This window comes from Lepidothrix coronata, unplaced genomic scaffold (genome assembly GCF_001604755.1).
Source record: "Lepidothrix coronata isolate B3197 unplaced genomic scaffold, Lepidothrix_coronata-1.0 Scaffold154, whole genome shotgun sequence".
Lineage (NCBI taxonomy): Eukaryota > Metazoa > Chordata > Aves > Passeriformes > Pipridae > Lepidothrix > Lepidothrix coronata.
The window spans coordinates 479,890-492,192 of NW_016690334.1; the positions used below are offsets into that span (position 1 = coordinate 479,890).

Consider the following 12,303-nt stretch of genomic DNA (forward strand, 5'->3'; position numbering starts at 1 on the left):
AATAGCACCAGGCTCTGGAGAGTTGCAAGAAAGGAATTGTTAGAGAACACTGGGAAGAGTCAGTGTGAGGTGGCTTGCAGTATTAAAATAGCATAGGTGACATTTCAGTTGAAATAGCTGCTCTTCTGTGCATCTTGGTGGTAACTTTTCTTCAGAAATAAGGTTAATGTAACAGTGCAATGCTTTCCCATTCTGAGATTGCAATTACCATTCTAGTAGAGGCTGGATTGTCATCTTGATGGAGTGCTCTAAAAAGCCATTTAGTGAGAAGCCTGAATGTACAAGTTGAAACCTCTTCGAGTTTTGTACAACTTCAAAGCCTTGGGTTTAGTCAGAGTATCCTTTGATAGAATAATCTTTTGCCCAAGGGGTGTCTGTAGCAGTACATGACATCCATAATCTATGATTTGTGTGCCTCCAACATGAAGCAGACTAAACTGCTGTCAAGTGTGCTGACCAAAGATGTTGGTATCTGTAAGGCCAGTGCTAAAACTGCCTTCAAGCTTTGTACCAGCCTAAAAGCTGTCCTCATGTTGTACTGTGGACTTAGCAGGTGTCTGCTCATGGTAGTCTAGTGACAGGTCCATGTGTAGGATGCCACTGGGAATTATTAGATGTCTTGGTAGGTATGGAATCATAAAATAAGGGAATTGTTTCGTCTGGAGCAGAGCTCTGAGATCAAATCTGACCATTAATCCAGCACTGACAAGGGCACCACTAACCCATGTCCCCAAGTGCCACATCCACACGTCTGTTAAACCCCTCCAGGGATGTGACTCCACCACTGCCCTGGGCAGCTGTGCCAGTGCCTGACCACCCTTTCCATGAAGACATTTTCCCCAATATCCAATCTGAACAACCCCTGCCTGTGATCACTGCAGGACTCATGAAGATGCACGTCTCCCCTCCTTCACAGCAGTGAATGAACTGCAGTTTGTGCCCTTGGGAGAACTGGGATGTGTCCCCACTTGCAGATTCCTGCAGTGTGGTGTTACCCTGGCCCGTGGCTGGATGGATTCCAATGGAAGTCTGCTCTTAGGGAAGCTGCTCTCAGGGCTTCTGACTGAAGTATGTTTATGCTGCTCAGCCTTATGGTAAAGCAAGTCCAAACCACTTTCTGCTGGCATCTAGGAAAAGGAGTATTGGAACACTGTTAGAACATGGGACAGTGATTGCAGCAAAGCTGTTGGATTACTGACCACTGGCTTTCCTGTTTTGACAGATGTGAAAAAGGAGTCATGTCACTAGTTAATGTCAGGAACTGCATCCGTTTCTACCAGACTGCTGAGGAGCTGAGTGCCAGCACCCTCCTGAACTACTGTGCAGAGATCATTGCCAGTCACTGGGTGAGTCCTGGCAGGAGGAAACCAGAGCAAAAATGCTTGCACAGTATAGGAACTTAATCAGGAGAATTTTGCTTAACTTACTGCAGTGTCTAACCTCAGGAGTATCTCTTGGTTACAAGCATTCCAGTTGGGATGGGGATTTCGTGGATTCCTGATAACTTGCAGTGAGTAAGGTGACCTGTTATACTGACAGCAGTGTTGATGAAAAGCTGAGCCCTAGTGTGAGTTCTGGGGCTGCTTCTGAGGCAGGGTGACTTTTCCCTTCCCAACTGTCCTGATTATCTTTGCAACATGTACTTTTGCCACTGTGTTGTTTGGGGTTCTTTACAATTATATGTTTGAAGCAAAGAACATTAAAGTGGCTCCTTTGAGAGATTTTAATTGTCTTTAGAGGTTGTATCTGTTGTCTGTGTGGTGTGAATGTCTTGGAGGGGAGTAGCTCATAACCTGAAGAGTTGTTCTGTTCCTTGGAACTATTTCACTGTACAAAGTGTCTCAGTTTCCTGAGCCAAAGAAAAGGGACTGTTCTAATAAGCAGGAGGGTTGTTTATCAAATCTGGACTCCAAACTGTTTAGAAGTTCATCCATAGTTGGTCTCTGTCTATACAGGTCACAAATCCCAGACCTGCTTTTACTTCTATAAATAATTCATGGAAGCCAGGGAAGTTATCTTCAGTAATGGAGGGAGAGACAAATGGTCTTGCAACCAACTTGGAACTTTCACTTGCTCTGATCTCTTTATTTTGAAGAAAGTTTGATTAACTAAGTAGTGGATTGGCCTTTTCAATAAGGCTTGTCAACAGCAGACTTGTGTGTGGGGATTTAGATTATTCTAAACCTAAAATGCATCATCCAGATGTGGATGTTTCTTTCTTTGACTGATACTAAGGCACAAGCTTTGATATGTTAATGCATAAAAAAAGATTATTGTATCTGAACCTGTGGGTCAGCACTTTTAACTGTTGACCCTTTCTGGTTCCTAACTTTTCATGCTTAATTCTACCTGAAAATGAGGTGGTTTCTGTTTAGTCAAATGAGCACTAACTCATTTAGGTCTTTATACCCCTAAGTTTCTGTTTACTTTTGTTGATAATTTTATGAAGTTCTGAGGAGTTGTCAGTTTTCAAGAGTTGTAGGCCTTTTTTTGTCAGAATTAAGAATAAGCCCAGATAGAGGATTGTTTTTAAGCTTAGATGTTAATCTACCATGATGTCTGCTGCAATGCTGGTTTTCCATGTCTGTAGACAGAAAGGAAGAAAAATTGCACTAAGTGATCTTGAAACTAAAATGTAAGATTTAAAACTTCCTGATTAAATCTTAAAAGGTTATCTTGGATTGTTCCTGCCAAAACGTTGCCAAAATGGGACTTTTCACTGAGCTTGTTTTGTGAACTTCAGAATTCCATTGTGCAATGCCTTGTCTATAAATAAAACAGGAGTGTTGCTTACCCTTCTCTTTAATTGCTCCCAGGATGACCTGCGTAAGGAAGATTTCAGCAGCATGAGTGCCCAGTTACTGTACAAAATGTTCAAGTCCAAGACAGAATATCCTCTGCATAAGGCTATTAAAGTGGAGAGAGAAGATGTGGTCTTTTTGTATCTAATAGAAATGGATTCACAGGTGAGACTGAGTTGATCTGTCTCCTAGAATTTGGTGTTTCAGGTAACTGGCTTTGAACTCCCAGTCTGAACCTTGTTACTGATTTTTCTCACTAATTCTTAACTTGCATGTTTAATATTGCCACAGCTACTTCTGTGCACGTCATGGAGGTCTAGCAACAGAGGCTCCATGAAGACATAATTCAGAAGTGATTCATAACATTTCTGAAACACCCTGCATACAACAGACTGTGTGTAATAAAATCCCTTATCTGATATTACCATGTACATTTAAAACAGAATGGTATAATAGTCAACTTTGCTGCTTTATGGCAGTTCAGTAAGAATCATTTCTTGGAACAGATGCTTTCCCTCTTCTGTTGAAGGCTTGAAGTAACAGGTGTTTGTTCTGTTTGGGTGAAAACTCTAAGTAACTAGCAAATAAGATATCCCCCAACAAGGAATAATGTAGAATTCAAGTATTAATTATCAAGAATTATTCAATTAGTACTTTAAGTTGCCTCAAATCTTAATTGGAAGCTGGGACTTTGCTGGTATGTAACACCCCTAGGTGCTAATCCAGGTGGGATTTGAGGTATCTTAAAGGAATAACTGAATGATTCTTCCTACATGGAATATGCCTATCTGGTGACATGTTTGAGTGCACTAGTCCTGCTTTCTGTGAGTTGGACAAGGCTTCCAAACACAGCTCCTGATTTGTCATGGAACAGCCCTCTGGGCAGCTTTGCCTGTGGTGCAGTGACTGTCCCTGGGCAGGGTGCCCTCACCAAAACACACCACCAGGATTCTGCACTGGAGCTGGAGGGCTGACTGTGCTGATCATGGAGTGGGCTGTTAAAACACTCAGTTGGGCTGGTGAGCCTGTCTCTAGTGTCAGTGCACCGTGTTTGTGTTGCAGCTTCCTGGGAAGCTCAATGAATTGGATCACAATGGAGACCTTGCTCTGGATCTGGCCCTGGCCCAAAGGCTGGAGGGCATTGCCACTACCCTGGTCAACCACAAGGCTGACGTGGACAGGGCAGACACGAGAGGCTGGAGTCTGCTGCACAAAGCCATCCAGAGGGGTAAGGACATGGGATATGAAGCTTTATTAACTTCCAGTTGTTCCCAGCGTGACTCCTAAGTCTGTTCCTGTGTCACATTGTAGTTGTCACTTCAGTTAGAAGATTGTAGTGAAGGATAGACTTTGTCCTGTTTCTTTTTTTTTTTTTTTAAACTCAAAAGCAAACAGACTCTTCTTTGGATCTGAGACCAGGCTGCTGGCTGGGGAAACTTGTGCCACTTGCCATCCAGGTGCAAACCAGTAGAACACTGCCTGCTAAAGGAAGAAATGTAGGGAGACACTGGGAATATTCTAATTTGACAATACCATGTCTGTGTGACAAATAGTTGAATTGAGTGTGACAGCATGAGAGTCACAAAGATGAAATCTTTTTCTAGACTTGGACCATATGCTTCTTTGTGCTGGTTAACAGCAAGGGGCTGTGCTACTGCACAGCAGTCCTAGAGGAGGAAAATGTGACTGAAAGAAGATGAGGAGCAAGTGGAGGTGCCTCTGTCCAGTCTGAATATTTTCAAAGCTCTGCTGAATAGTAGTGTAGTTACCACTGGAGTCTGAGTACAACGACAGGGTTATGTTGAGCTGATCTCCACCTTAGAGTGGGAAATGCATCTGATGAGAACTGGAGCACAGCAGGACCTGGTTGCCATGGCCACAGCACTCTGAAGGCTTTGGATCAGCAGCATCTTGGCCTGTGGTCAAAGTGTGGGAAAAATCTGCAGTGAACACCTCGTGCTGCTGGTTTCCTGCAATGTCTTTGGCAGCTCTGCTCCAGAAAGCCAAGCATGAGTTTATTTTTAACAGCAAACTCTCTGGGACTCCTAGAAGTTATTTTGGGCTCAAAAAACTTAAACTCAGCTCCCAACTTCTTCTTTTAATCTCCTACACATCTAAACAGGGTAAAGCTGGTGGCTGATCCTGTGAATGAAACTTGAGCAGGAGTAGGAGACCTTCTAGGCATAGGTCAGTGTGGTGGTGGCTGCAGGCCTGTAGAGCACTGCAAAGGTTGCAGCAAATGCTGGCATTTGTCTTCTGGTTGTGCTGTCTGCTTTCAGTCTGAGCTAGGGCTCTGAGAATGAATGCTTGCTTCTCAGTAACCACAGCTTCAGTGAATCAATCACTGTTAACAATCTTATGTTCTGGAAATGGAGCTAAAGCAAATTGTCTGAACTTGCCACGTGATTCTTATCACTTCTGATCGCTGGAGAGTGGGGCAATGTCAGACATGGGAATCAGAAAATGGGATTTGGGGTTTCGTTGGCAGAGATAATACAGCAATATAGATTGGAACCCTGTTCTTTGTTCTCCAGTCGTGCATTCAGGCCTAACAAGGTGTGACTGTGTCTGTTCAAGGTAGTCTTTGGAGTGAGGGTGGTTAATATGAAATATGACCCTGAGGCCATTGTTTGCACCCTGGTGGTTCGAGTCCAAGCTTCCATGTGTCTCAGTGGGCCTGAGCTCTGACTCCTGAGAAGCTCTCAAGAGGGAGTTCTTGGGAATGCTGTGCATGGTGGGTTTGAACTGCTGAAGGCCTTATCCTATATATAATGGAGCTAAGCCTTCCAGAGCAAAGGCTGTGTTACTGCTTGTTTGTGTAGCAGCACTGAACAGGTGACTGACTTCAACTACACACTTTTGACTGATGCCCTGGAATGGCACCTTTTGTTGAAAACAATACTTGTATGTTTAGTGTCACAGTTTGTCCAGTGGTCAATTAAAGCAGCAATGGATTGTTTAGATGGAGGAACTAGCAAATTCAGTATCACAATAATAATAAACTCGTGTGTGAACTTGAGTCACCTGTGGGCAAAACACTTTTTCCAAGGGCTTGTGAAATATTTTAGTCCTGACTTTGCAGTGAAGGGTTGAAGTTGCCTATTGCTAAGGCATTGTAGGAGCAGACTCTTGTGTTGGAATGAATGTATGGTCTGAAGGGAAATCCTGTGTATCTGTTTTCTGGAGTATAAAGTACATAGGGTGTATCTATCCACAAATAATCTTGTTTTGTCTCCCAAAAGGAGATAAATTTGCTGCAAACTTTCTCATTAAGAACGGTGCCCGTGTGAATGCTGCTACACTGGGGGACCAGGAGACCCCTCTGCACCTCGTGGCATCCTACAGCCCCAAGAAGCACTCACCTGATGTCATGGCAGAGATGGCACAGATTGCAGAGTCCCTCCTGCAGGCAGGAGCCAACCCGAACATGCAGGACAACAAAGGCAGGTAAATACTGGGGGAAGCCAAGTCAGCAGTTTAACAGACTGTGCTGTGCTGATCAGGTGCTGAGAACCTGCTCAGGTCTGTCAGCAAAGCACAGCTGAGACTGGAAAGCAGGAAGGGTGAATTGGTGGAGCCAGTTGGAGACCTGTGGGCAGCACTCAGAGCAGAAAGCTGTGCAGGCTGAATGGTTCCCTGTCATGGCCAATTAAACACAGCCCCGCTACAGAAAGCTGGGGTGAGTTGATGGTGTTGGGACACATGACACACAGTTAATTTGCCTTTATTGAATCACTGAACAGTAAAGAAGGCCAGCTAAGATGCCAAATAGTATTTCTGAAAGATACTTCCCTTTGAAGCTGTCAGGGAAACTGAAATTACCTCAAAGCAAGCCAGTATGTGCAGTGTGTTCATCTGAAGTGCAGGGCCTGTTTCAGGAAGCTGTTTCACAGGTTAGGTTGGGCTGGCACACAAGTGTATAAAATAATATAGAAGACTTGGAGTATATCAGCTGTACACAAGCTGATAAACTCCAGGGCACAAGAAGCACAAAAACTGTGTGTACACAGTTCTAATAGATCAAGCTCTTGTGCTTCTTCCTTGAAAGTTGACTCTTACATTGAGTTGCTTACAGCAAATTATTTGAAAGCGTGTCCACTGGAAGAGTAGACTGCTCTTTGTTTTGAGATGTGTTTGTGCCCTTCTGAAAGCAAAGACAGAAGTTAAGCCCATAAATCTGCAGGGGCATGTTGATGACCAGGGACAAAATCAAGTGTCTCTCTTGTTCCTGATGTAACTGTACTTTTTGGCTACAATTACAGGACCCCGTTACACGTGTCCATCGTGGTCAGGAACGAGCCTGTGTTCAGTCAGCTGCTCCAGTGCAAGCAGTAAGTTCCTTTTACATGTAAAACACATTACCTTGTACAGTGAATATATGAAACCTGGTTTAACAACTCCTCTGTGCCTCTTTGCCTTATAGTAAGACCAGTAATAGGCTTGGGATGCAAAAGTGTAAGGGCTTTGCATAGCTAAACGTGCCAGAAGCCACGTGAGTTTTTGCCCTACTGTAGAGAAGCAGCAAACTGAATCTCTTGTGTTTTTCAAAGAGGATGAAATCATTTCAAAGGTTATGTAGTAACATCCATTTGTAGTGGAGCTAAAAGGAGTGATAATACTCTTGAAATGTCTCAATATGTTCTTGGGTTCTGCTTAAAGCTGCCACAGGTGACTTCTTAGGGTGGTGAAGCAGAACACTTTGCTTGACTCAGTTTCTTTGCAGTTGAATTTGCAGTTCTTGCACACAGTTTACTTAAATACAAAAAGGAGTTGCCTCTTTGCTATACTTAGTGGGAGCCCAGATCTACCAGGGCCACACTTCTCCTGGGAGCAGTAAGCTTGACTCTGGTAGTCCTAGAAGGTGCTGTGCTTTTTTCAGAGTATTCCCATATTCTCTGAGGTAACTGGAGCTACAGCAGGTTTTTTGGCAAGCAGGAGTTGTCAGTGAGGTACGAGATGAGCTAGTACAGCTGTTCAGCCTCTTGAAACTTAAGCTGAGATGGGGAACCACTTTTTAAGGTATAAACTGGGGGACACTAACTCTTATTTTTAGACTAGACTTGGAGCTGAAGGATCATGAAGGAAGCACAGCTCTGTGGCTTGCAGTTCAGTACATCACTGTGTCGTCTGATCAGTCTGTGAACCCCTTCGAGGATGCCCCTGTTGTGAATGGAACCTCCTTTGATGAGAACAGTTTTGCAGCAAGGTTGATCCAACGAGGCAGCAACACAGATGCTCCAGACACAGTGACAGGTAAACCAGAGGTTTGTATTTCTGTGTAGGTGAAAGGCTTGTAAGTTAATTGCTTAATGCTGACTGCACTCAGAGGAGCTGGATGAGGTTTCAACAGCATTTGCTGCACAGTAAATGGGAGGTGGTAGCAGCTTTACCCAGAGCTGGAGCACTGACAGCCCCAGGCTGAGCTGGACTTGCAGGAAGTGACAGAAAATCTGGACTCATTGCCAGGTTCTAATATCCTCTTTAGAGTTTCAAAATGTGTAATTGCTAAATGGTAGTGCATGTGCCAGTCCAGAGTTGCAAGGGGGCTACTAATAGGCAAGATTTTCTTTGTTGACTTCAAACTTCAGTGTCGTAAGGTAGTGGGGAAGGTGTTAGCACACTTGTTAGTATCAAAATGTGGTTGGAATAGCACTCTGACAGTGTTCCTGGTTTTTCTTTAGGAAACTGCTTGCTTCAGAGGGCAGCTGGTGCAGGAAATGAGGCAGCTTCTCTCTTCCTAGCAACTCATGGAGCAAAAGTCAACCACCAAAACAAACGGGTAAAAGCAGAAACTTAGACTGAAAGTTTCCTGATTGCTCTTCAGAAATAAGCCAGCAGAGATCTCTCATTGCTAAACTGTAGCTTAAAGCAAGTTGGAGCACTTTGTGAACCTTTGCATGTTTTCAGGTATTTACTGGTGATCAGACCCCTTCTTGTGGCACTGTTCTTGCAGCATCAGCAGTTGTTAACATGCTTCTAACACCTCCCTCAGTGCCTGGTGTGATAGGTCTTAATAAAAGCTGACTTAAGTAGTTTGTAAGTCCTAAGGAGCTTCAGCTACTAGGAGTGAAGCTCTTCACACCCGTTCTTGTGGGAATAGTAGTTTAAAAGCTGCTTCTCTGCATGTCTCCAGCTGTTAACCCAGCACCCTGTTTATTAAAGGGAGAAACCCCCCTGCACACAGCCTGCAGGCACGGCCTGGCAAACCTGACAGCAGAACTCCTGCAGCAAGGAGCCAATCCCAACATCCAGACAGCAGAAGCAGTGCTTGGGCAGAAGGATGCATCTGCTCCTCCAACAGCAGAGAATGTTTATCTGCAAACTCCCCTCCACATGGCCATTGCTTACAATCACCCAGATGTGGTGTCAGTCATCCTGGAACAAAAAGGTAGGTGTTTCCTGGTTCAGACTGTTGGTGCTGTAGGGAATTGGTGTGTCAAGATGGCACCTGAGCTGTGTTTGACAAACTGTAAGCATTTTTAAAGTAGAGCAGTTAATAAGACAGGCTAAATATAGTCTTAAATCATCTGCTTGTTAAGACTAGAAAATTATTTTGCCTGTGAGTGCCTGTAAATTCTCCACTGTAGATAATGGACTTGAACAGTTAATCCTGGGTTCTGTTCTACTTGTACAACTGAGATCCCTTCAAAGCATTTGCTTCAGGTAAATGCTGGAATAAAATTTGGGTAAAGGCACCTTTGTGGTGAGATTTCTGCCTCCCTTAACTCTTACTAAGAGGATTTTGTACGAGGTAATGCTGGAGTTACAACAGGATTGAAACTTGAGTACTCAAATACTGGCAGATGAGTTTATCAAATGCTGCTAGTTCAGCTTCTTTCTAGCAGCAGGAGGGGAGATTGACAGCTGAAGGAAGGCCAGCTTTGTCTCCTACCATAAGTGAGATTTAGAAGGGAGTAGGTGAATTGGGGTAAATATCATCCATCCCAGGGAGCTGAGGAGGAGGGATGCTGCCACCACACTCTGGTACAGCCTCCACTCTTCATTCTCAAAGCTTTGTATATGCCTCTGTATTTGGAATTGCAGGTAGAAAGGGACAGGTTAAGCCTCTTAGCTAGAGAATTGAATGTTCTTTAGTGTAAGTATTAAGATTAGGCAGTAGTGGAAATACTGTCTGAATCCTAAGCAGTATCAGATCAGGGAAGCTGAAGGTATCTTGCTCAGATCTTTCAAACTGACTGCTAAAGGAACAGCCCACTTCAAAATGTAACACTGCTGCTGCAGCAGCTTTCAGTGTGTGACTGCAGGTCAAGTACAAGAATGTTTTAATTCCTGTTGCTTTTTTGTAGCTAATGCTCTTCATGCCACCAACAACTTGCAAATTATTCCTGACTTCAGTCTGAAGGACTCAAGAGACCAGACTGTGCTGGGATTGGCTCTTTGGACAGGTATGGACCCTCCACACAAGATGAGAATTCACAACAATATGGAAGCTGTGCTGTGAACAGGAGTTTTTTTTAAAGATAAAACAGCAGGTGTGTGTTCATGTTCTGGCTTGTGCTGCTGGAGAGGAGCTGTCAAGGAGAGCTTTAGATGATTCTTCATCTTCTAGAAATGAGTGCTCACCTATGACTTAGTGAAAGATTTCTAGCCCACAGCTGTACTCGCAGTTCTGGGGAATTCTTCCTCTGTGAACTCCCTGCTTATTTTCCTATCAGATCACTGTATTGTCTGAGCATGTTAACCCTGTTCTGTTAGTCCTCAGTGCATCTGCTTTATAGACCCAAAAGTAAAATACTAATGAGCTTGACCTCCTCAGGCATGCACACCATAGCAGCTCAGCTGCTGGGATCTGGGGCCTCCATCAATGACACCATGTCAGATGGACAGACTCTGCTGCACATGGCAATCCAGAGGCAGGACAGCAAGAGTGCCCTCTTCCTGCTGGAACATCAGGCAGATATAAATGTCAGGTAAGATCCTAACTGATCCAACACTCAACTGCACGTGTGTCTAGAGCAGGTGGTGATGAATGCCTTTGCTTGAAGTTGGTTTCAGACTGTGATCTGTGCACAGTTACGTGTTTGGCACTGTTTTATGGCACTACAGCTGAGGGGTTACATGTGTGAACTTGGACCTGTGTGTAGCTCCGTTGGTCAGTACCTCCTCTAGTGGCTGCAGAAGGAGGTGCCACTTAATTCTAAGTGAGACAGAATCCTCTGTAACAGACTCAAGTCCCAGAGAGAGGCCTGGAGGCACTGAACTTCCACGTGCCAGCTTGTTGGAGCTGCGTGTTTGCCACCATCCGAAACAATTAGATGTAGGTCCAGCAACAAGATTCCAATAGAACTTGCCTCCTGAGTATCTCCTAGACAACTTGATATTAGACTTAACAGAACATTTGTCTGCTTACATGACTGACAGGCTGGCTGTGAAAGTTGGCAAGCTATATACTGTCATGAATGTCACGGGTACAAACTGCCTAATGCTGCTGTTCTAACTTCAGGCTTTTAACAGTTGGTATTTGACTGTTGCTTGAAGTGTTGCCACGTTGCAGACAAAGCTGTTCTCTGCTGTGGCAGCAGGCTGGCTCTGAAGGAACTTGTTCAAATAATGGCTGCACTGAAGGCAGTGAGTGTCTCTGAGCTAAGAACACTCACTTTTCCAACTTAACAAAATCAATCACTTGCTACTAAAGGGGGGAGGAAAGGTAAATACAAAGCTGTGATGAAATATGAGCGTGGTGTGTTTGCTTGGCTGGAGAGAAATGACCTTACCACAGCAGAAATACACACGTGAGGAGGGGATTTTTGGCTTTCTCAGTAAACTACTGTAGTAACACACTTGGAACTGTCCCTGCTGCAGGACACAGGACGGAGAGACAGCCCTGCAGTTGGCCATCAAAAACCAGCTCCCTCTTGTGGTGGATGCCATTTGTACCAGGGGAGCAGACATGTCCGTGCCAGATGAGAAAGGAAATCCTCCCCTGTGGCTTGCCTTGGAAAACAACCTGGAAGATATTGCATCAACTCTGGTAAGACTGTCAGTTGGCTTAATGTAGTCTCAGTTTTGTGCACCTTGCTAGCAACAAAAGAGGTTATCAGCAAAACCAAACTCAGTGCATGACAAGAACAGAGTGGTCCAATATCACTAATTTTAGAGGGTTTTTTTCACCAGAGGTCCCCCTCTTTTGTGCAGAAATCTTTTATAAATACAGCCAAATTTCTTGCAACCACTGTAATAAAATACTATAGAATGTACTATCTAGATCCTGGAGGGAGTAAAGATCCACTGAAAGCATCAGTCCATGGCATACCAGGCTTGTGTAATGATCAGCTTCCTGAATAAAACTGAACATGCCTGTGTGTTAGTGCTAGTTCTTATTGCATCTTAAAGTTGTATCAAGAAGGCCTTTAAAGGCTTATATTTACTTTAAAGGTAAATTTATTTTCTGGCACAGGTGATCCAAGAGGAGATTTCTTAGGAGACTGAAGTAGACCTCCTTCTGTCTTCTTCATAAGGAAGTTACTTGAGAGTTTTTGTC

At 44.0% G+C, this 12,303-nt stretch overlaps 1 protein-coding gene across 1 annotated transcript in view; it reads left to right on the forward strand.

Annotated features, from left to right (window-relative positions):
- The window catches only part of ANKFY1 (ankyrin repeat and FYVE domain containing 1), a 32,280-nt gene that overhangs the window by 8,837 nt on the left and 11,140 nt on the right, over positions 1 to 12,303 (forward strand). The window contains exons 5-15 of the mRNA XM_017828837.1: positions 1,223 to 1,346; positions 2,817 to 2,966; positions 3,864 to 4,029; positions 6,044 to 6,248; positions 7,064 to 7,132; positions 7,855 to 8,054; positions 8,483 to 8,580; positions 8,964 to 9,189; positions 10,109 to 10,207; positions 10,579 to 10,732; positions 11,625 to 11,793. Of these exons, the coding sequence (XP_017684326.1) occupies positions 1,223 to 1,346; positions 2,817 to 2,966; positions 3,864 to 4,029; positions 6,044 to 6,248; positions 7,064 to 7,132; positions 7,855 to 8,054; positions 8,483 to 8,580; positions 8,964 to 9,189; positions 10,109 to 10,207; positions 10,579 to 10,732; positions 11,625 to 11,793 (1,660 nt within the window). The remainder of the gene's footprint in view (positions 1 to 1,222; positions 1,347 to 2,816; positions 2,967 to 3,863; positions 4,030 to 6,043; positions 6,249 to 7,063; positions 7,133 to 7,854; positions 8,055 to 8,482; positions 8,581 to 8,963; positions 9,190 to 10,108; positions 10,208 to 10,578; positions 10,733 to 11,624; positions 11,794 to 12,303) is intronic.